The sequence below is a fragment of the Myotis myotis genome, unplaced genomic scaffold (assembly GCF_014108235.1).
Source record: "Myotis myotis isolate mMyoMyo1 unplaced genomic scaffold, mMyoMyo1.p scaffold_m19_p_6, whole genome shotgun sequence".
NCBI classification, from domain to species: Eukaryota; Metazoa; Chordata; class Mammalia; order Chiroptera; family Vespertilionidae; genus Myotis; species Myotis myotis.
In genome coordinates this window covers 42,846,529-42,870,967 of record NW_023416368.1, presented here as the reverse complement: position 1 = coordinate 42,870,967, position 24,439 = coordinate 42,846,529, and the positions used below count along the sequence as shown (strand labels likewise).

General features: G+C 43.0%; 1 protein-coding gene across 3 annotated transcripts in view; it reads left to right on the top strand.

The window, feature by feature from the left end:
- The first annotated feature begins 9,616 nt into the window (after positions 1-9,616).
- Positions 9,617-24,439, top strand: part of PGRMC2 (progesterone receptor membrane component 2) — a 40,821-nt gene continuing 25,998 nt past the window's right edge. For 2 of the 3 annotated variants that reach the window (XR_004968214.1, XM_036313102.1), the window contains exons 1-2: positions 9,617-10,049; positions 22,612-22,767. Coding sequence is in view for 2 of the 3 variants with exons in the window: in XM_036313102.1 (XP_036168995.1) it covers positions 9,632-10,049; positions 22,612-22,767 (574 nt within the window). In the remaining variant the exon portion in view is untranslated. Of the gene's footprint in view, positions 10,050-22,611; positions 22,768-24,301; positions 24,330-24,439 lie in introns of all 3 variants that reach the window. The other variant, XM_036313104.1, reaches the window with a different exon arrangement.

The following is a 24,439-nucleotide window of genomic DNA, read 5'->3' as shown; positions in this document are numbered from 1 at the left end:
ACCTTCACTAACTGGTTTTGTGATCACCAGTTTGAGGGCAGAGCACAGGCCTGGTTAATTCTAGGTCCCTTCCAACTTTCTTTTCGATGAGCCCATTAATGAAGGCTTGGAACAAATTCTGTACACATTTTGAAATCCACCCAAATGCAGGCCAGACTCTTTTCTCTAGTGTCCACCCCCACCCACGCATGCTCTGTCTTAGAGCCTTGGACCTGAGCCATGGTTTGTGTAAAATAAACTCAAATTTAATTTCCACTGAGAGTTTAAGTGTTTCTCTTCTCAATAATGAAACATGGGCAGTTCATTCCAAAGACTCTGTAAAGGATTCTAGCCTTTTAATCCAAAGGAGTTTATCCTTCTTTGATGGGCTGACAGCAAATCAAAAGAGTTTGTTTTGCCAAAAGGAGTACCAAGGTAATTTGTGAAGGCCTGACTTCATTAAATTACATATTCTTGAAAGGTGACCAAAAAGGAAAAAACTTCTAAATTAACTGTTAAGAGACCAACCTGCACTGTCAAAAAGTGGCCTCAGAGCAGTATGACTATCACTTCAGTTTTATGGAAAAGGGCCCTGAGGTTTAGAACAACCTCATCTGGATTATACAGCTTCAAAGACATAGTCAAATCCACTTTCAAACCCACAACCTCCCCATTACCAATTTATCTTCACCATCCACAGTTCTTGTACCAAGTGCATATCTTCCCTCTAAACTGCCTTTAAAAAATCATAAGAACCCAGAGGCTGAAGATGACCCAAAACTCAAAACATAAAATAGAAACCCTCATGGTGATTGCTTCTTAAAAGTAGGAGAGAAAAACTGAAAATTAGCACATAGCGAATAAAGCAAAGGCATGCAAACCCCTTCTATAATTGACAAATGACACCCAGGCCAAAATAGCTTTGCTCGAATGTAACAGAAAATCCCAAGAGAAAGCAATCCTTGGGAGAGTGGGAAGAAGCAGCAAACGTAAAAGAGCTTTAGGTGCCCGGACTGGTTTGGCTCAGTGGATAGAGCATCAGCCTGCGGACTGAAAGGTCCCAGGTTCGATTCCAGTCAAGGGCATGTACCTTGGTTGTGGGAACATACCCAGTGAGGTGTGTGCAGGAGGCAACTGATCGATGTTTCTCTCTGATTGATGTTTCTAACACTCTCTGTCCCTCTCCCTTCCTCTCTGTAAAAAATCAATAAAATATGTTAAAAAAAAAAAAAAAAGAGCTTTAGGCAAAAGTTATCAAAGCCCATCAAGCACCCTCCAAGGGGAGTGGTGGCTAGCTGTCCAATCTTTAATGAAGAGAGCTGCCTATCAATTTCAGGAAGCCCAAAAGCCATGAAGGGAAAAACCAACAGATTTACCACATAAAAATTAAGCATTTCTATAAAGAAAAGGATGCCTTTAAAAAAGCGAAAGGTGAATGAATACACATGTCAGAAAAAGAGTTATTACTACGTCTATAAACATCCCTCCCCCAAAATGATCGAAGAAAAACCCAACAGAAAAAAAATAAACAGGAGAGGAAATAACTGAACAAATCATGGAAAAGGAAATGCAAATATCTCAAAAACATAGAAAAAAATCTTAACTTCATCTGTAGTCAGGAAACATGCAAATCAAATCAAAATTGCACGGTTTTTACTGACCACAGTGGAAAACAAACAAACAACCCTAAAAATATCAGTATCATGTGGACTAGTGAGGGTATAGGGAAACAGATACCATCCCACATTTCTTGGTGTGTAAGATTGTTACATACGCCTTGGAACATAATCTGGCCATGTATAATAAAATAAGCATGCCCTCTGATCTTCAACCCCACTTTGGAGAATTTCATATTGAGGCATTTTAAGTAGTGGGAAAATCAAACAACAACAACAATAAAAAAAAAAACCTCAACATTTATCGATAGAATGATTGTATAAATTCTAGATAACCAAATAAATATTGTGCAGTTATTTAAAAGAACAAAAATAACATTATTTGGGAGATATTAAAAGGCACTGGCTAGCACTGTGGACTTGAGAGCCACATTGCCCAAGTTCAAACTGCTGCTTCACAGTCATTAGCTGTGTGACCCTTGGAAAGTTTATCACATCTCAGTTCCTTGTCCACCCAATGGGGCTAAGAGTACTTACCTCATATGGTAGCTGTGGAGTAAATGAGATAAAGCATGGTGCCTGACATCTACCAGGTACTAGAATTATGTCCATGATATTGTTTTTTGGGAGTGGTGGTAAGAATGGGGAGAACTCTACACATTGTGCAGCACAGATCTATTTTAGTTAAGTATACATATATTTTAAAGCACACTATGTATGTATGTGTGTGGTGTTGAGTGGAAAGGAGGAAGTTTTAACTTTTTCTTTGTACATATCTGTGTTCTTAGGCTTACTGCAAAGAACATGTATTACTTTTGTAAGAATAATCCAATAATTTTTTTGGAAGTGGGGTGGGTGAGGATACTAGGGGGATACAAAATATATTTTTTAAATGTCTGTGAGGAAGTAGAATGAAAATTCAAAGAGAAAAAAGAATAACATAAAATTTCTATAAAAATGGACGGTAAGTTTTCATTTCTCTGGGATTTAATTTCATGAAATGCATTTTTAAGTGGCCTAACCTTTTTTATTTTAAAATATTCATATTACAACAGAAGTTATATCTTTTGCAACTAAGCTTAGGACAAAAAAAATTTTACATGCCGACTTAGAAATTATTTTAGAAAGGTATGTCAGCAAAAATGTATAAAGACCATTGCCTTAACCCTTTCAGCTTACCCACTGAGATATGGTTATCCCCTATGGGTAAGAAGTCAGTAGCCAATTGGGGTAGTCCTGCTCCCATCTTCATAAAGAATACTTCTCTAATACTGATTTCATCTTTTGAGGGATCTCCTGGGGGCCCCTGTTAAATAGGTTTTGTTCCCAGAATGCCCTGAATGGGTCAGAATAGTACACCAATTAACTCAGCTCTAATGCTATTTGAAACCCAAGGCAATAAAAATTCACAACCTGTCCTATTGCCATCTCAAATTATGTCCCACTACCGTATTCAATATAATCAGAAGTTCTAAAAGAAGATCAAATGATAACATAAAAATACTCTAAAAATTAAGAGCCAACAAGATTGCCTCAATTTGATTATGAATCCCTCCCAACATGAATTAGCCAGAAAGAAATGAAAAGTTCAGAGATTAAATTATCTTGTTCTAAATTAGAGCCCAAAGTAATCAGTACCAACTTTTGTGTTAAAGTCCACAATTATTAATGTCCAACATTGAACTCTCTTGCTCTTGTGAATTAAAGTTCAAATAAGAGGTTTTGTCACTCCCTGGCAGTGAACTTAGCTCCTAAACTGAAGCTTCCCTTCCCCCAGAGGATCTATCTTTTAAACTTATTCCAGGCCTCCCTTGGCATGGGCAGGCCCCTGTGAAACTTGTGGTATGAAGCAGCAGAGCCAAAAGCACGCTTTCTGTGTGTGGTGCTGGCTCCCATGAGAAAGGGTATAAGAAGAAAGTGGATTGCACGTGCCAAACTTACACATCAGGAAACTTGCTAGTAGCACTGGAATAAAGTATCAGTGTTATGTGAGTGGCACCTCCTCCATGCTTCAAGAAACATATGATGTGGGAAAGAAGTGTTTCCCCTAAAATTGGGAAATATAACAGAATTACAAGAAACAGTCTCTCTTATTTGAGAAATATTTATTGAGCTCAAATTTCTTAACTAGATTTGCTGGGAGATTCCTAAGTGAATCAGAGTTGGATGCTGCCTAACCACCAACCACTAACATTTATAACATATCCATATATGTGAATGTGACATATTTTAGTTTTTTTGTTATAGCAGTGCTTTACTTCTGGTACCACTTTTGTATTAGTATAGATTAGGCTTTGTTTACTACCAAACACCTCAGTGACTTAGAATAGCAAAGATGTATTTCTCATTCATACTGCCATATATGTTAGCCAAGGGCTCTTTTCTACTTTGTCCCGACTCTATGACCCTATCTGATGGGAACAGCCACAATTTGAGACATTGCTGTTACTGTAGATTAAACATGGCCACAAATTCTGTCATTTTTCTCCCCAATTCTCATCAAGAGGTAGAGTTTATGTCCCCTTCTCCTGAAACTGAGCTGGCCCTGTGACTGCTTTAACCAACAGAATGTGTTATTTCCCTGCCCAAGACCTACAAACAACCTGGAAGCTTTTGCTCTTGCATTTTTTGAGGGTCCTTAGTCACCATGTAAGAAACCAGGCTGCTCTGCTGGAGAAGCCAATGTGAAGTGAGGCCCTGGAATAACACTGGGAAGGAGAAAGACTTGGCCATTCTAGCATCCCAGTTCTCCAGCCCAGACAATACCTGGCTGCAACCACATGAGAGACCCCAAGCAAAATTAGGCAACTGTCCATGAACCCATTCAACTTGGGTTTTTTAAACCATCAGAGATAATAAAATAGTTACTGGTGGGGTTTTTTTTAATTATTATTAATCCTCACTGAGAATATTTTCCCCATTGATTTTCAGAGGGAAGAAAGGGAGAGAAATACAGAGAAAGAAACATCGATGTGAGAGAGACACATCAATTGGTTGCCTGCCCCAACCTGGGCCAGGGATCGAGCCTATAATGGAGTACTATATGCCCACAACCAGAATCAAACCTGAAACTCTTCAGTCTGCAAGCCGAAACTCTATCCACTGAGCCAAACCAGCTAGGGCAAATAGTTATTGTTTTAAGTTATTAAATTTGGGGTGGTTTGTTATACAGCAATAGATAACTAAAACATTACATCACTGTGTCAAAAGAAAGAGGCCTTCTGAGAAATTGTACATGGGTTCTTAAAGTTTTTGCTTGGAAATGTCAAAGATCACTTCTACTTCATTGGCCATGCCTAGTTCAAAGGAGTAGGAAAGTGCAAATCCAGGGAGGCATGCACATAAGGAGGAAAAGGAGAGTGGAAGAGTCAGAAAAGAAATGAGGCAAAAGGAGAAATTTTAAGACCAAAAGGAAAATTTCAAGAACAGAATAGTCAAGAAAAGCATAAAATAAAAGGCCAAAATTGGTATGGGCAAGGTGTTCATAGAAATGCAAAGAAAGAGATCAGTGTGGGCTCAGACATGGGACAGAGGTAGCATTAGAGAAGGAACTGGAAGGTAGCAGAATTTGGATGGTTGGAGAGAGAAGGGTACTTTCAATGAGGAAATAGCATGAGTAAATTCTTGAATGGGGAATGAACTTAGCAATGGGGGGGGGGCGGGTATAAGATTAGGTATTGTACAGGAGAATATATCACTGAAATAAAGGGTGTGTCAGGTGTAACAGAAAAAGTGGATTAGGTTTGCTGTGGAGGGGGAGGGCAGAGAAACGGTTTGTGGTTTAATGGAGGCCCGTGAGTGCCAGTTAAGAGTTCTGAGTTCTTTTCTTTAAATAGGTGAGCATCACTGAAGATAGGTGCCAGAGTAAAGGAAACCAACATACAAGACTAGTTCTTTCATGTGGGAATGAAGGAGGGGAAGACGGAGTAAGCCACTGGTTGGACAATTATTGCAGCATTCAAAGCAGGAATATCCTATTGGGAGAGATCATTACCCAGGGGAGAAAAAGGAAAAAGTCTCTCCCAGACTAGATCAGGAGGCTTAGAATGAGAATAAGTTAGTCAGAGGACTAAAAAAATAAAAGAGGAAGGGCTTCAAATGTGGAGAAGCTGAGATAATTATCAAGGGTATAAAAGAAAACATCTAATTTTTTTTTTTTTAAATCCTCACCTGAGAATATATTTCCCATTGATTTTCTGAGGGGGAGGGAGGAGGGGAGAGGGGGAGGGGGGAGGGGGGAAGGAGAGGAGAGGAAGGGGGAGAGAAAAAGGAGGAGGGGGAGGGGAGAATGGAGAGGAGAGAGGGAGAGAGGGGATGGGGGAAAGAGGGGAGATGGGAGAGGGGGCGGGGGAGGGGGATGAGAGAGACACCTCTCTCATTAATTGGCTGCCTCCCCCACACGCCACCATCTGAACAGGAGATGGAGCCTGAAACCCAAGTATGTTGCCCTTGATGGGGAATGGAACCCAAGGCCCTTTGGTGCTCTCACTACTGAGCACACCAGCCAGGATACAAACATTTAAATTTTTACCTCCCATGGCAGATGATGTTTTTTACCTACCCTACATTCCCCACCCTACTTACTTCCTTGAGAACAGAACAATACTGCTTAATTCCTCTCTTCCCTCCAAACCAATCAAGGAAAATAAACCTACAAACTCATAATTGAGCTCCAAAGTAAATCCTGTTTGCTCTAAGCCAGTGGTTCTCAACCAGTACCATCTGTAGGGAGTGTGTGTGGGGTGAAGGGGAAGTAGGGCTTTTTGTTTTTGTTTTTCCTGTGTCACAATACCGCGGGTACATTACTGGCATTTAGTGGGAAGGGACCCATGATGCTAAAGGTCCGGCAATGCCCGCCACGGTCCTGTGTAAGAAGTGCCAAACGCCAGGTGAACACTGACCGGCCATGGTAGCCCCATGCTGTCAGTCACTGCTTTAGGGAACAGCTGGCGACACAGTGCTTGTCAGTATAAGGAGTGGCCTGTGATAAAATAGCCCATGGGGTGGTTTCCTTCTGCCGGTTGACACTGTCCTGCTGTAGGACGCCTGGGACTACCACGGTCATCTCTGCCCCAAATCAGTTTCTTCCCCATCTCCCTATTTCCATCACCAGCCTCTCCATTTCCTTTCAGAGTTCCAAGGCAGCCTCGACCTCTAAACCTTCATCTTCGGATGATTTGCTTGGGACAACAATGTGATTTTACTTCTGTTCTCCCAGTGTAATTAATAGTGCCCTCTTTCACTTCCAAACATGTTACTGATTGGATGAGTTTAGATCAGCGGTTCTCAACCTGGGGGTCAAACAACCCTTTCACAGGGGTCGCCTAAGACCCATCAGAAAACACATATAGCATATCAGATATTTACATTACGATTCATAACAGTAGCAAAATCAGTTATGAAGTAGAAACGAAAATAATCTTATGGTTGGGGGTCACCACAACATGAGGAACTGTATTAAAGGGTCACGGCATTAGGAAGGTTGAGACCCACTAGTTTAGATTATAGGGCCACTGACTTATTCCTAATTAAACCCTGTTCACTCTGCCTCAGGAAAATACCTCTAAAACAGGGATCAGCAAACTATGGCCTGTGGGCTGTTTTTACACTTCCAAGGAAGGGGGGGGGGGGGGGAGGTTTTTACATTTTTAAATTATTGAAAAAAGCCAATAGACTATTTCCTGATACCCCAAATTATATTAAATTAAAATTTCAGTATCCACAAATAAAGTTTTATTGGACCCCGGCCATACTGGTTCATATATATATATATATATATATATATATGTATATATATATATATATACTGGAGGCCCGGTACACAAAAATTTGTGCACTCGGGAGGGGGGAGGTCCCTCAGCCCGGCCTGTGCCCTCTCGCAGTCTGGGAACACTCGGGGGATGTCCACTTGCCAGCGGGGAGCAGGCCTAAACTGCTGTCAGACATCCTTAGCGCTGCTGAGGAGGCAGGAGAAGCTCCCACCACCACTGCTGTACTAGCAGCCGTCAGCCTGGCTTGTGGCTGAGCAGAGCTCCCCCTGTGGGAGTGCACTGACCACCAGGGGGCAGCTCCTGCATTGAGCATCTGCCCCCTGGTGGTCAGTGTGTGTCATAGCGACCAGTCATTCCCAGTCTTTCTGCCGTTAGGGTCAGTTTGCATATTACCCTTTTACTATATAGGATAGAGGCCTGGTGCACGGGTGGGGTCTGGCTGGTTTGCCCTGAAGGATGTCCCGGATCAGGGTGGGGGGTCCCCGCTGGGGTGCCTGGCCAGCCTGGGTGAGGGGCTCATGGCTATTTGCAGCTGGTCACACCCCCTTCGGGGTGGGGGTTCCCACTGGGGTGCCCGGCCAGTCTGAGTGAGGGGCTAAGGGCCGTTTTCAGGCTGGCCGAGCCTGTCAGCGACAGAAGCTCCCAGCCTTTCCTTTTTTTCTTTTTTATTCTGGGATTTATTTACCTTCTATAATTGCAACTTTGTTGCCTTCAGTGGAGCTGAGAGCCAGCTCCTGCTCGCCACTGGCAGCTGAAAGCAGGTATCTGGGATTTATTTATCTTCTATAATTGCAACTTTGTTGCTTTTGAGTGGCGATGAGAGCAAGTGGAGGCTGGCTTCCTCCATCACTGGAGCAAGCAAGCCTCCTGCTCACTTCAGCTCCATGGCTGCCTGTCCTTTGCCCTGTCATTACCTTCAGTGTCTCCTCCAAAACGCAGTATGAGGCCCAGGCCTCCTTTTCCAAGACTTTGCTCCTCTTCGCTACCTAAAACCAGAATGAACCACCCGCTGTTTAACTCCGGTCACATGTCACCACTGCTTGCCCAGGTCTCTCCTCCATCCCGTGGGTTCCTCAGGTTCAACGAAAACTGCGACTCCCCCCTTCGCACCTGCAGTGCGCAGTGCTTAGTAGTGGGGAGTGGGGTGTGGGTGTGGGTGGTGGGTGTGGGGAGTGGAGTGTGGGGTGGGCAACTCAGCGACACAAAGAAACCTGACCAGGGCCGGGGAGACAGAGACAGCACGTCCACCAACCAACCGAGTTCGCAAGAGTTGAGGGGCCGGTAACGAGGCTTCAGAGGTGACATTTAGGCCCGAACTCCAAGGACTCGAGAGACTAAAACGCTAGAAGGGCCACCTCATCTTATGCACTTCTCTGCCACCTCATGTGTCATGTAAGGAATAACGACACCTTTAGCCTAAAACCCGAGAGAAAGTTCTACAGCAGCACCCTTGACCCAAACCACCAGGGAGTGGCGGCGCGGGGCCGGTGTGCAGCGCCCGGACTTTCCCGGCGCCAAACCGCCCTGGTGCGGGCTCCGCGCCCTCTCCGCGCCCGGGAGACCCGCGCGTCGCCAAAACTTCAGGGCGGCAGCTGTCTGCGTGCCCCGGCTCCTGGCTTCCGGGCGGGCGCGACTGCGCCCTGGGGAGAGAGCGGTCCCTCACCGGTTTGTGCCAGCGGTTAAGACTGTCGCGGACTCCCACAAGCCACCAGCCCTCGCCCTCAGAAAGGCGCCCCCGGCCGGGCCCCACCTCCGCGGCCGCTTCGGAGCACGTGAAGCTGCCGGGCTGAGCGACGGCAAACAGGCGGTACTCGCGGACGCGAACCTAGGTCAGGCAAAGGAAGCGTTTCCCGGGCGCATGCGCACAAGGGAACTGGGCGGAGCGTTCCTCACGGAGAGCGCGCGGTGGAATGGGAAGCGCGTGGCGCCTCGGCCCCTGCGCACGCGCTGTGGCCTCGCCCCGCCCATGCGCGCGCGCGGCCGGCACTACCTATTTTCTTCGGTCCAGCCCCCCTCTTCCACTTCAGAGAGCCGGGAAGTGTGGGGCGAGGTGGGCGGGGCGTTGCACGCGAGCGCGGCCTGCAAAAAAGGGGAGGGGGAGGGAGATCCTAGACAACGTTACCCCGTCAACACCCAATCGGGAGCCGGCATGACCCCGCCTCCTGTCCTCACGTTATTGGCTGGGAGGCCAGGTGGGCGGGGCGGACCGTGGGGTTGGGGGCGGGCACGGGGCGGGGACAAGGAGGCAGGCGCTGGCGGGCAGTGATGGCGGCCGGTGATGGGGACGTGAAGCTAGGCACCCTGGGGAGTGGCAGTGAGAGCAGCAGCGAAGGCAGCAGCGGGAGCCTGGGCGGCGCGGGAGCGACAGCTGAAGGGGGTGGCTGGGCGGCAACGGCGTTGGCGCTTCTGACGGGGGGCGGGGAGATGCTGCTGAACGTGGCGCTGGTGGCGCTGGTGCTGCTGGGGGCCTACCGGCTGTGGGTGCGCTGGGGGCGGCGGGGTCTGGGCGCCGGGGCCGGGTCGGGCGAGGAGAGCCCCGCAGCCGCTCTGCCGCGCATGAAGAAGCGCGACTTCAGCTTGGAGCAGCTGCGCCAATACGACGGGTCCCGCACCCCGCGCATCCTGCTCGCGGTCAATGGGAAAGTCTTCGACGTGACCAAAGGCAGCAAGTTCTACGGCCCTGGTAAGGAGGAGCCGGAAGGGACGGGGAGGACCCCCTGCACCTCAAGCGCTACCCCCTTTAGAAGGGGAGGCCCCGGGCCCCGGGTCAGCTGGCGCAGCCTCGACCCAGCCTCCTCCAAGTCGGGACCTGCGCGCCTGAGCTGCCGCACCTGGGACAGCCCGCCCCGCGCACACCCCCAGCCGCGGGCACCTCCAGCTTGTCCCCTGAAGTCGGGGGCCCAGTGTGGCCCCAGGAAGCAGCTCTCAGCTTTCCGCGTAATCCCATTTCTTTTCTACTCCCAGCCTTTTCTGGGGCTGAATTTTTCAAAATCCTTTCGGTTGTCGCCAGGCACGCCTGACCCCTCAAGCTCTCCGGAGCTGTCTGACTCCTGGGACGGGTGGGGGCAGCAGGCAGGGGGGGTTTGTAAAGGAGGGACCTAGCATTCTGGGCCCTGAAATTCACAGCTTCTCTCTCTTTACACTCTTTTTGCCACTGACCTCCCTTTCCCCACCATTACTCTCCATAAGGCCACGTTTTAGTACACGTAGTTCCAAGTCCCAACCCTGTAGCCTGTGAAATCTGGGCATATAAGCAACACCTCAGACTTTTTTTAAAAACCAGTGTTTGTATAGAGATGCTTTCCAAGATTAACAATGTATGTGGGATGAGGACAGACCAGAATGAAGATCTTAAGAAAGACTAACAAGGGTATTCGCCCAGAGTTTTGGGGGTGGAGCTCATCCACCCAGCAGGCATGTCAGTCTGATAGTTCGCTCGCGCGCTCTCTCTCTCTCTCTCTCTCTCTCTTTCTCTCTCTTTTCTTCTGTTTCTCGTTTTTCTTTTTTTGTAGTACGAAAGCAAGTATTCAGATACACGTTGATAATGACTTACTGTGTTTTCACAGAGAAAAAAACGTTAAAAAGCTACAAATTCATTATCCCTCATGCACCAGTCCTACAAGTTAAGCATATTTAGAACTTTGCTTGCAGAGAACCGTGTGTGTAGGGTAGTTGGTGTAGAAACCCTTCTTTTATTGTGTAGTTATAGCTTACACTTCAGATTATGCCAGTAAGTTTCAGTTGGATCCTGTTGGTGTACCATGAAATTGAGCAACATTGTACATCCTGGCTGTGTGGTAATTAATTCTAAACTTCATAAAAAGTGACAATAAAAGTTTAGTAAGGAAATTAGAGACCTAGTGAGTTGAAAAAGAGTACATCCAAGCCTTGAAGTCAAGGAGGTTGGCAAGTCTTAAAGACTAGTTGGTTCCCTATTTGATTCAGTCTGTTGGTGCATGGGATTTATTGACACCTGCTAATATATACTTATGATTTCAGTACCTCGTGGCTGGAAAAGAAGTGTTTTGGTGTGTTGTTTGTTAATTAGAATAGAGGTAAGAAATTGGAGATTTTCTGTATCAAACTATTTCTTAGTTGCTTGTTTTTGTGTGTATGTCTACATTCAGCCGTACTAAGTCGCAGATAGCTTGTCAGGTATTTGCTTCTTTCTAGTTCTACGAATATGAAAAACAGCTGAAATGGTTAGTACTTTTTGTTATTTACTTAAGAGCATGTGAGACAAGAAAGTAGGGCCAAAGTACAGTATTTAGATGCACAGACCAAATTAAATAGTCCTTAATTTTTTTTTTTTTTTTTTTTTTTTTTTTTTTTTTAGTGAAGATTTACACCGTATTTTGTACCTAGAGTTTTTTCCTCATTGATATTAAAATGTGTGTTCAGTGGTTAGAAATTGTGTTCAGGTTTAGATTTTTAATATGGAGCTTACCAAACTAAAAGATCTGCCTTTGTAGCCCCTTGTCTAAACTGACAGTGAAGCAAATTTTAGTGCAAATAAGCATATTTATCCTCACACATTATGCCTTGCCACTATCTGAAAATAGCTAAGAGGGACAGTCATAGACACAGTTTGGCAGCCTCCAGCGGCAAATGTTCTGCAACAGAAATTAAAAATTAAGATAAGAGTTATAGGTGTAATGTAGATAGCTTTTGTGTGGCTTGAGCAGTGAGGGGACTCCTCAGATAACAACCTGGAAGTCAGTTTTAGGTTAGCTTCCACCAAGTCCCAGCCTAAGAATGATAGACAATTATTTTATTCCAGGTATTTATCAACAACCTAATAGAGATATTTGGAATATCTCTTATTCAATTATTATTGAAAGGAACCTTAAAGGTAGCTGGCTCATCTTATGGGCTTGCAATATGTAAAAGATGTGGCACTTTGCAAAAATTTTGGAGCCAAATTTCTATGTAACAGATACAAGTTCTGTTTTGGTTTAAATTTTTATTTTCATTCTCAAATCAATTAAGCAGTTTTGGAGCAGAATAATTCAGAAGCAGTAATCCTTATCTGAGAATCTTAATAGCTTAAAAGAATGAGCTAAGGGTGCCAGAAAGCCTAGTTTTTATGCCATACCTAGGCAATATCTACTTCCATTTTATAATAATGGTTTTAGAGTTAAAGAATGTTTTCTTTTTTCTATGTTGAGGATATATTTTTGGTCATTTTTAAAGTTCAGATTCTTTTTAAATTAAATATTGACAATTTAGTGGATATGCTCATGTTGGCAAACAGTTGGCATTAACTACGTTTGTCAATATTAAACTTAGTAACAGTTCAAGCACTTGGCCAGCATGTGAAGAAAGTGGTCATGTGAGAAAATGAAATGTGGGAGAAGAAAGAAAACCAGATTTGTTAAGCACCTACTGTATCAGATCCGTTAATTTGTCATCTGCACAATGCCTCAGAGAGGTTAGTAGGTTTTCCTGTCCTTCAGGAGTCTGAGGTTTCAGTACTTTGGGTAAATTTGCTAGGCTCACACAGACATGATACTGAAATCCAGATATATTTCACCACAAAGGCTATCTACACTATTTTAGGTAAACTGCTTTTTGGAATAAACTTGTAGAGAATCTATCTTACTGCTGTTTTTTTATACCCTCTCCTAGTTCTCATAAGCATTTAAAGCCTCAAAGAAACACACTTTCATGGCTTTATGTTGCACTGTCCAATATGGTAGCCACAAGGCACATGTGGCTTTTAAAAATTAATTAGATTAAATGCAATTTTGAATTGAGTTCCTCACTCACACTAGCCACATTTCAGGTGCTCAGTAGCCACAGGGCTATCATATTGAAGAGTGAAATCCATAAGGTATTTCCATCTCTGAAGATATTCTCATTTTACAAATGTGGAAATAAACTCCAAGAAATTTTGCCCACATACCTAGTAAATGGTAGAAATCAAATCCAGTGAACTGGCTTCACAAGGCATCCTCTCCCATTGTATCACAACATAATTTCACAGGTTTCCAGAGTCAATAGATTGGGAGGATTTTCAAACAATATAATTTTAAATAATTTAATATTACTGCAATGGAACTCTTCTAAAAACAATGTTTTTATTTTTTAGGATGGCAAGAGGTTTTACAGTTTACCTTACTAATTGTTTATCCCACATTTCTGAAATGTAGGTATTTTGCTTCCCCCTTATTCCATGTAGAGTATTTTGATATATACCAACACTGTATTTTCTTCAACTTAACTTTTAAATTACACTGTGAAAAATAAAAATAAGTCATACATAAGAAGTACCCAATGAAATGTCTAATATTTGGGAGGTTGGAGAAAAGAACACATGTGCCTTTTAAGTGGGTTTTTGGTTGGTTGGTTGGTTGGTTGGTGTGTTTTTTTTGAGCTTTATCTTCATCATGTTCACTTACAGACAGGCACAACCTGACCTACTCCTTCATAGATGTGCTAATTGACACTACCTAGCACTCATCCCAGCTTCTTGCTTCGAAGCCAACTGGGTCTGTTAAGGCTTAAAGTCCATTCACATCCATTATCTACCTGTAAGATAATAGGATCAGCTTAGTTTTCTGATGAATTTTAATAGTCTGCGCAAATGTATACGTACTAGTTTTTTTCTACAGTGCCTATTTGGTTGGCACCCCTGAGGGAATTGTATTTATATTAAATACTATTGCAAAGTATAAAAGGGTAGCTTAAAGCATGTATGAGGGCAGAAGATGCTATTAGAGCTGGAAGAGTCAATTTAGTAACATCTGGAGATAGCCATTCACATTCTTTTAGTAGTTCTTTCAGTCTATGACATAGCCCACTCCAACCCCCACCCCATACCCATGATAGACGTCACTAAATAACTGCTGTACTCTTAGAACCTGCATCCTGTCTCAAGATTTTTAATACAGGATTTCAGCTCCATTTTTAAATACTAAGGAGTTGCCTGTACATTACAGTGCTACCTACTTACTAGTTCTCAGATTTGACTTCAGCTTTGATTTGATTGGTATTACCTCATTGTTTCTTTTTCCGTCCTTTTACTTTCAACCAATCTGTGTTATGTTTTATTTTTCAGTTACAAATAACCAACAGCTGGATTTTTTTCCACTGAATCTATTATCAACACTATGTCTCTCTTTTTTTTTAACACTGCGTCTCTTAATAGCTTAGTTTAATCACTATTTGTTTAGTCATTACTAGTTAATTAGATTTATTTTTGCCATTTTATTTACTTGTTTCTCTTTGTCATACTTTTTTTTAAAATATATTTTATTGATTTTTTTACAGAGAGGAAGCGAGAAGTATAGAGAGTTAGAAACATCGATGAGAGAGAGAGAGAAACATCTATCAGTTGCCTCCTGCACACCCCCTACTGGGGATGTTGCCCGCAACCAAGGTACATGCCCTTGAATGGAATCGAACCTGGGACCTTTCAGTCTGCAGGCCGACGCTCTATCCACTGAGCCAAACCGGTTAGGGCTGTCATACTTTTCTTTGCCTCTTTTTTCCACCTTTTGCCCTTCTCAGATCAATTTTAAAAAATTATTTCACTTTTTCTCCTCTACTGATTTGGATGCATTCTATTTCTGTTCTTTGGTGATTTCCTTAAGTTTTTGCTAGAGACACTATTCTTCTGAACAAGATAAGAATTTTAGCTGAACATTTTTATGTGAATTAGGAAAAAAACCTCTCTCTTTAAGACACTTAAGTGGCATTTGACAGAATATTTCTTAATAAATATACAAAACTACCATGTATACAAATGAAGTTGTGTAGTACACAGGCATATGCCATGGCCCTGGTTAGAGAGTTTTAACTCTGATCTCTCCCCAAGCCTATTTTCTTTTTTAATGTTTGTTGTTGTTGTCTTTATTGATTTCAGTGGAAGGGAAAGAGAGGGAGAGAGAAACATCAAGGATGAGAGAGAATCATTGATTGGCTGCCTCCTGCATGTCCTATACTGGGGATCAACAATTCGGGCCATGTACCCTGACCGGGAATCGAACAGTGACCTCCTGGTTCATATGTCAGTGCTTAACCACTGAGCCATGGTGGTCGGGCTCAGTGTTACTGATATTAGACTCTTAGTTTCACTGTATTTTTTTAAACTTCACCTCCAAATTGGTTAAATTACTATTGCCTTTTTTCAATAGTCAATGTAGTTATTTTCTTTATTCACTGCTGTTTATTGCATCTTATTTCTTCAGGGTTCAGTTTTCATTTTTTTTTTTTTTTATATATTTTATTGATTTTTTACAGAGAGGAAGGGAGAGAGATAGAGAGTTAGAAACATCGATCAGCTGCCTCCTGCACATCTCCTACTGGGGATGTGCCCGCAACCCAGGTACATGCCCTTGACCGGAATTGAACCCGGGACCTTTCAGTCCGCAGGCCGACGCTGTATCCACTGAGCCAAACCGGTTTCGGCTCAGTTTTCATTTTAATGAAGTACGTCCTATAGTTATTTCATTGCTAGGGGAAAAAAAAATCTGTTTCTATCTTCCCTCACTCTGGAATGATAGTATAATTGTAGATTATTATTGTACCTAAAATCTTAAGTGGTATTATGCCACTGTCTTCTGCTCTTTAAGTCTACTTTTGTTTTGTTTTTCATTGCTTTAACATGTTTTTTCTCTTTGGTTGTATAGCAGGTCCTCAAAAAACTATTTTGTTCAACTTTGTTTTGCTATGACGTTGATGAGAAAAAAACTTGTGTGTGGAGTTTATGTATTCTCCCCATGTCTGCATGGGTTTTCTCTAGCGACTCTTGATTTCCTCCTACATCCCAAAGATGTGCATGTTAGATGAATTGGGGTGTCTGCATTGTGCTGGTCTGAGTGAGTGTGGGTGTGAGTGGTCCTGTGATTAATTGGGGACAAGTCCAGGGTGGGTCTCTTCTTGCATAAGATCTGAGCTGCTGGCATAAGATCTGGCCAGCCTCATCCCTGAACTGGAAAACTTGGGTTGAAAAGAATTCTCTTGTTTTTATTCATCTTTCTTAAATTCCATATAGCTCATATTTATTTCAGTGTTTAATATTACAAGTGGTTTGAGTCTTTATTTAGAATTTCCGTGATGTTTTCCTGACCAGAAATAGGTCATAGGAACTTAACTCTTCCTTATTTCAGTTAACTTATGATAAAACTAGGTTTTTTTGTACATCATTTCACTTAGAGTCAGTTTCCAAGAACCTATCAACGACATTAAGTGAGAACTTGCTATAGTTGAGATGTTTTCCCCTTTGTGTTTTTGTGGGTTTTTTTACTTGATTTTAGAGAGGGCAAAGGGAGGGGGAGAGGAGAGAAACAGGGAGACAGGGAAAGAGAAACATCGATTTGTTGTTCCAGTTATATATGTATTCATTGGTTGATTCTTGTGTTTTGCCCTGAGGGGGGATCAAACCCACAACCTTGGCATAACTGGACAGGGCTCTAACCAGCTGAGCGACAAGGCCTCCTTTTTGTTTTTGGAGTTCTCCTTCACTAGGATTTGTCCAGGCAGCAATTTTTTTTTTCAGACTTTATTAAAAATCAGAAGATGTGTACCTTTCATTTATTGTAGAAAATGTGAACCCATTATTTTTTCAATTATTGCTTCTTCCATTCTCTTTAGTCCTTCTTCTGGAGCTCAGATACACATTATCTTTTCGTTCTTTCCATCATGACCGTTAATCTTTCCTTATGATCTATCTCTTAATTTCTTAATAATGTTAAGCAAACATACTATTGTTCTTTAAACTGCTTCTATTATTCTTTGGATGCCAGTTCTCAGCTCTGTTAAATGTACTCACTTCTCCGTGGTGTTCCTTTAGTTTATAATTTTCATTGCAAATTTACCTTTAGCAATCAGTATATTTTTGTTTCTTGGGGTATTTTCTGTGATATTCCGTGAGCCCTAGGTTGTGGAAGTCTAACTGTAGAGTGATTTGAGGTATGTTTCAAAATAAGGCCTAGTGGAAAACAAAACAGAATTTTTTATTAGGTAATATATGCTCAAGACAGAACACTTAAAAGGTATATAGTGAAAAAATAAGTCTCCTTCCCACAACCCCACTCACCATATTCCGCTCCCTAGAAGTGAGGAACCAGTCTGAGTATTATTCTAGAACAGTGATGGTGAACCTTTTGAGCTTGGCCTGTCAGCATTTTGAAAAACCCTAACTTAACTCTGGTGCCGTGTCATATATAGAAATTTTTTGATATTTGCAACCATAGTAAAACAAAGATTTATATTTTTGATATTTATTTTATATATTTAAATGTCATTTAACAAAGAAAAATCAACCAAAAAAATGAGTTCGCGTGTCACCTCTGACATGCTTGTCATAGGTTCGCCATCACTGTTCTAGAGTGTTCTCTGCAAGTGCAAGCATGTGGATTTGCACTTCCCCACACTAATTGTAGCATACTATACAAACCTTTAACAATATTTTAATATCTTGGCAGCCTTTTATATCAGTATAAAGAGAGCCATCTCATTATCTACACTAATAAAAGAGAAACATGGTAATTGGCGTACGACCGCTACCCTTTTCATTGGCTAATCAGCAAGATATGCAAATTAACTGTCAGCCAAGATGGCAGCCGGCAGCCAGGCAGCTTGAAACTAACATGAGGCTTGCTTGCCTCAGTGACGGAGGATTGTTGGAGGAAACCAACGTTCCCCGCCTGCGGCTGCAGTCCTCTGAGCGGGCAGTTTAAGAAAGATTGTAACAAATACCACTGGACTTCAGCCAGCAGATTCGCAACATTGTAAGCAAAGGCCAGAAACCTACTTTCAGCCTCGGAGGCAGGCCTAAGAGCTGGAGCCAAGCCTCAAGGTAAAGCTGGCCCAGAATAAAAAAAAGAAAAAGAAAAAAAGGAGCGGTTGGGAACTTCAGTCACTCCCAGCCTGAAAACAGCCCTCAGCCCCTCACCCAGACTGGCCAGGCACCCCAGTGGGGACCCCCACTCTGATCCAGGACACCCTTCAGGGCAAACCAGCCAGCCCCACCCAGGCACCAGGCCTCTACCCTACATAGTAAAAGGGTAATATGCCTCCCGGCACCAGGATCAGCGGGACAAGGGGCAGCGCCCAAACCCCCTGATTGCCCTGCGGCTCTGTGTGTGACAGGGGGCGGGGCCCCAACCCCCTGATCAGCCCTGCTCTGTGCCTGATAGGGGGGAGCTCCCCACCCCCCCTCCCCCCCACGGGCCCTGCTCTGTGTGTGATGGGGTAGAGCCATAACCTCCCCATCGGCCCTGCCCTGAGTGTGAGAGTGGCGGCGCCCCAACCCCCTCATCAGCCCTGCTCTGTGAGTGATAGAGGGCGGTGCCCCAACCCCCTGATGGGCCCTGCTCTGTGAGTGACAGGGGGAAATACCCCAACCCCCTGATTGGCCCTGCTCTGTGCGTGACAGGGGGTGGCGCAACCTCCCCATCGACCCTGCCTTGAGTGTGACAGGGGGCGGTGCCCCAACCCCCCAATCGGCCCTACCCTGAGCGTGACTGAGGGTGGCATCACAACCTCCCAATCTGCCCTGCTCTGTGCATGACGGGGCGGCGCCCCAACTCCCCAATCGGCCCTGCTCTGAGCCCGACCAGGGGCTGCACCGAGGGATTGGGCCTGCCCTCTGCCACCCGGGAGCAGGCCTAAGCCAGCAGGTCGTTATCTCCCGAGGGGTCCCAGACTGCGAGAGGGCACAGGCCGGGCTGAGGGACCCCCCCCTCCCCCCCGAGTCCACAAATTTTTGTGCACCGGGCCTCTAGTTTTAAATATATGCATAATGAATATATTGTAACTTAACAGTCTACTATTTTTTTTAATGCTTTTCTTTAAATATTTTTATTGCTTTCAGAGAGGGAGTGAGAGAGAGAAACATCAATGATGAGAAACTCATGGATCAGCTGCCTCCTGCACGCCCACACTGGGGATCAAGCCTGCCACCTGGACATGTGCCCCAACTGGGAATCGACCGTGACCTCCTGGTCCATAGGTTGATATTCAGCTGCTGAGCCATGCTGGTTGGGCTTAACAGTCTACTATTAGTGAACATTCAAATTGTTTTTAATCTTGTTATTGCATGGTGCTGCTATAAATGTTCCTGTACTGTCGTTTTATCCATGTGAGTAAAATTATAATTATCTATAAAACCAATTCCTAGAAGTAAGATTACTGATTTTTAAGGTATGGGCATTGCTAATTGGGTACTTATTCCTAAATTGCTCTACAGATAAGTTGGCCCAATGTAGACTTCCATGAAAATGCCTATTTTTCACCTCTTTGTAAAAAATGTAAGGGAGAGGGAAAGAGAGATAGAAACATCAATGATGAGAATCATTGATTGGCTGCTTCCTGCATGCCCCCTACTGGGGCTTGAGCCCATAACCCAGACATGTGCCCTTGACTGGAATCCGGAATCAAAGCTGGGACCCTTCAGTCATATGGTAAACTTTTCAGACAATGAGTTTCTTACATTCTTTATGGTACAGTGCTTTCTATCATCCAAAGTAATGATCATAAATGTTTAGATTTTTGTCTATTTAAAATTTAGAATTCTTTAAAAGGTACAAGTGCTTTTCTGACTCATAACCTTTAATTTCCTAAATATTTCCAGTGTGAATGTGGGTATAATCCTTATTCTGCTAATTTAAAAATCAAGGAATTCCAGTTTTTTCTACTGGTTTACTTCTCATTAGAAAATACTTTATTCAGTTAACTGGATGGGAGCTTTCTTACTGACCACTCTGTTTTTCAGTTAAGCCAGTAATTCTGGTTTTAAAATTATTTTCTCTAAATTACCTATGTCCTGTATGGATAACTTTCAGTCTCAGGAAAGGTATTGTTTTTAATTACATATTTTGGAAATCTTATTTATTAGTATGTAATTCTTAAAACAACATTTTAAACAGAAAAGTCTGCAGCCTAACATAAAGATGGAAAACTCTTGAAAGATTCTTTTAGAATTAAATTTTTCAATAGCCAGACCTTACCAGTTATATGAAGTAAAAATTTCTTCTCCATTCCCCAAAAATATTGCACTGTTAAGTGTTTGGTCTGTATTCTTCCTGGTGTTTTCATGCATATACAGAGATTAAAGTGTGCATACATGTATATTCTTTAATCGAGTGAATCATAATCCTATATAATAAAAGCCTAATATGCAAATCGACTGAACGGCAGAACAACCAGTCACTATGACACGCACTGACCATTAGGGGGCAGACACTCAACGCAGGAGCTGCCCACAGGCCCCAGGCCAGCCAAGGCAGGTGCCAGCAGGGGGCCCCCCCAATCGCCCTGCTGGTTGCCCGCAGAGGGGGGCGGGGCCAGCAAGCAGACGGCGCCAGGCTGGCCAAGGCAGGTGCCAGGGGCTCCCCCGCCCCCCAATCGCCCTGCAGATTGGCCCTGATCACTGGCCAGGCCTAGGGACCCTACCCATGTACGATTTCATGCATCGGGCCTCTACTCCTATATAATAAAGAGCTGATATGCTAATTAGACCGAACAGCGGAGCGACCTTCTGGAGGACTGTCCGGATGACCTTCCAGACGAGGCCAGGACTGCCAAGGCCAAGGCAGCTGGGGCTGCAAAGTCTGGCCAAGGCAGCCACAGCTGCGAGGGCTGAACCCCTTGCACAAATTTTGTGCATCGGGCCTCTTGTAAATATACTAGTAGCCCATCGCGTGATATCGCGCGCAGTAGGCCGCCCGACGCTTCTGTTGGAGCCGGCAGGAACCCCAGCGGAAACAAGCCGCCAGCGCCCACGGGAGGCAGGAGGGAGCCGCGCTGCTTCCGCGGGAGGTGGGCCCGCCGTTTCCTCTCTGGGCCTGCACTCGGACGCAGAGGCTGCGGGCCAGCCCCTGTCCCTGTCCACTCTGGCTCCAGGGGGCCGGCCCGAACCGGGGCACAGTGACTCACCAGCCCCGCCTCCGTCTCCAGCTCCACTCTGGGCCTCACCTGCGTGCACAACCTCCTCTTGTCTGGTTGTGATCCACTATGGCATCCTGGCCTAATTTGCATATTTCCTCTTTATATATGTAGATAGTTACATATGTCTGTATGTTCTTCTGAATTTCGTTTTTCAGTTAATATATCATAGACTTCTATGTCTGTACATATAGTTACCTCATTCTCTTTGGTAGCTGTATATTACTCCATTCAATTAACATACTAATATTTATTTAACCAATTTCTTGATATAGAAAATTATGTTGTTTCAGTTTTATTAGTGTTTTAAATAACTGAAGTTTCTCCTTTTTTTTTTTTTATCTATACTTAGGTGTAGATTTTGCTTACCATAAGTGAATCTGTGTTGTAAAGGGTCAAAAGCTAGTTTCTCCTTATTTGGAATTGCAACTAATTCATTTGGAAGAAAGGTATCATGTTCCTACTTCATGTCAGGCACTGTGCTAGGCATTGAGGATACAGGGATGAGTAAGATAGTTTTTGCTCTCAAGGACAAACTTTGGGAATGGCTCACTCCATCAGCATATAAATCATGCCATTCCTCCTCAGAGAGGGTAGTTTCTAACTCCTTGGACAAAATGCTAATAATTTTGTGTCAATGAGAAGAATTGTTCTTTATAAAGTCACTGTTTCCAAAAGTCATGGTAAATGAAAACCATTATTTTCTTTAATAACTTTTCATAGTTTATATAGATAATAATGAGTATATTATGGTAATTGGGTGGTATTTATTTTGAAAACAGGTCATTTCTGATCAGACCATTTATTCAGCAAAGAGTTGTTGAACATCACACATGGGCTGGGCACTGAAGTAGTCAGTGAGGATACAAAGATGATTCAGTCTCCGTCCTCATAGAGTTTCAACCTACATTGGGTAGGAGAAAAAAAATGTTTTAGATCCACAGTCACTGAGTCTCTACATAGTACTTATCCAGTAGATGTTCTGTCAATTATTTTTAGAAGCCACAATTAATTAATAGCAATCAGTAAAGCATCATTTGGAAGCCAACTAGCTTCCAAACCTAATTTCTGAAATAATCTATTCTCCCCCTAGCACAGCACTGTTTTCATCATTGAATACAAGTTTTGGGGTAGATGAAATAATTGAAATTTAAGGTTTAAAATTTTAGTGAAAGGCTTTACTTTGGTCATAAGGCAGATTCTAAGAAATTTCTTCTCATCCTATCTAGTATCTGTGCATGTTTTGAAATTAAGGCTGTTACCAAATATGAGTCGTTACGAAGTTTCTTTTGACTTTTTCCTTTGAGACACTTTGTTAGGCTATCTAAATATAATTTCTTTTTCCCCCGCAGCGGGTCCATATGGAATATTTGCTGGTAGGGATGCCTCCAGAGGACTGGCGACATTTTGCCTAGATAAAGATGCACTTAAAGATGAATATGATGATCTGTCAGATTTGAATGCTGTGCAAATGGAAAGTGTCCGAGAATGGGAAATGCAGTTTAAAGGTACCTTTATTTTTTTGGGTTCTTTGGAAATACTCAGTCTTTGGCCAAAGAAAGTGAATGCTATTTCACATTCTTTAAGAGCCCAAGGATCCCATATGTTTTCATCACTATCATTATTTGATAGAGCAATATGATTGTTACATGTGGTTTATAAAATCCATATTTAAAAATTGACTTGTTGCAAACTGTAAGTCTAACAAAAATTGTAATACCTTGAGTGGTATAAGGCTTGTTTATTAAGGCATAGTTTTAAAAAATATATAGGCGTATATTTAAAACTGAACTGATCATTAGTGTTATAGAATAATTATAATTTATTCTAAATGATTTTTTTAATCTTACCATCGAACTATATAGGGAAAATGTCATTTCTCTTTATTATACCCTCGCGACATCAGTTATTACCACCTATGTGACACTTTGGACCTATGTGACCTTTGGATCCTTTGGAACAGTTCTTCTAGCTTCTTGGCACTTGTACTGGTTCTACTGCATAAAGCAGTCCTATCTTATCCTCTTGGTTAGTGAGTTAATTCAATTAACATAGGTTCAAATTCCCAACCAAGAAATTACTGACCATGTATCAACTTGGACATAGCAATGTTCTACATGAAACACCTGGTGACATAAAAACAAGTAATGTAGCCCTAGCTATTTTGGCTCAGTGGATAGAGCATCGACTTGTGGACCGAAGGGTCCCAGGTTCAATTCCAGTCAAGGTCATGTACATCGGTTGCAGGCTCCTACTGGCCCTGGTCAGAGCAAGTGCGGGAGGCAACCAGTGGATGTGTTTCCCTCACATCAGTGTTTCTCTCTGTCTTTCCCTCTCTTCCACTCTCTCTAAAATCAATGGAAAAATATCCTCGGGTGAGGATTTAAAAAAAAAAAACAAGCAATGTAACAGATCTAAGAGGAGAATTTGATAGAAAAAAGAATAGTACATTTTTATTTCATCTCAGTTCTATATAAACCCTAATATATTTATAGATTTTAAATAACTTAGAAATTCCCTATGTTGCCAACTTGTTTCTTTATATTTTGGGCTATTAAGATTTAAAGAACTATTCTGAGAGCCACAGTGCACAATAGAGTTAGAACAGTTTAAGACTACATGTCTCTCTCCAGGCCTAACCCAAGAGCCTGGGATAAGTAGCTCCAAGATGGGTTCTGGACATACATATATATTTTTTTAAACTCTCTGAGTTAGTGGTTCTCAACCTTCTGGCCCTTTAAATACAGTTCCTCATGTTGTGACCCAAACCATAAAATTATTTTCGTTGCTACTTCATAACTGTAATGTTGCTACTGTTATGAATCATAATGTAAATATCTGATATGCAGGATGGTCTTAGGCGACCCCTCTGAAAGGGTCGTTCGACCGCCAAAGGGGTCGCGACCCACAGGTTGAGAACCACTACTCTAAGTGATTCTGATATAGTGTCCTTGATTACGAAGTGGTAGTATGGAGCACTCTCCTGCAAAGCACAATTCCCAAGCTTTATACGTTCCCTAATCCTGTTTTCTTTTATTCAAGCCTTACGTGAGTACAAAGACCAGCCAAGGTGAGCAGTAGGAAAAATTTAGCTTATTCCATATCATTCCAGAACAGGCAAGTGCCTTCCGTGCTGTACAATGGAATAGTGAAACATTTTATTGCTACTGATTTTCTTTT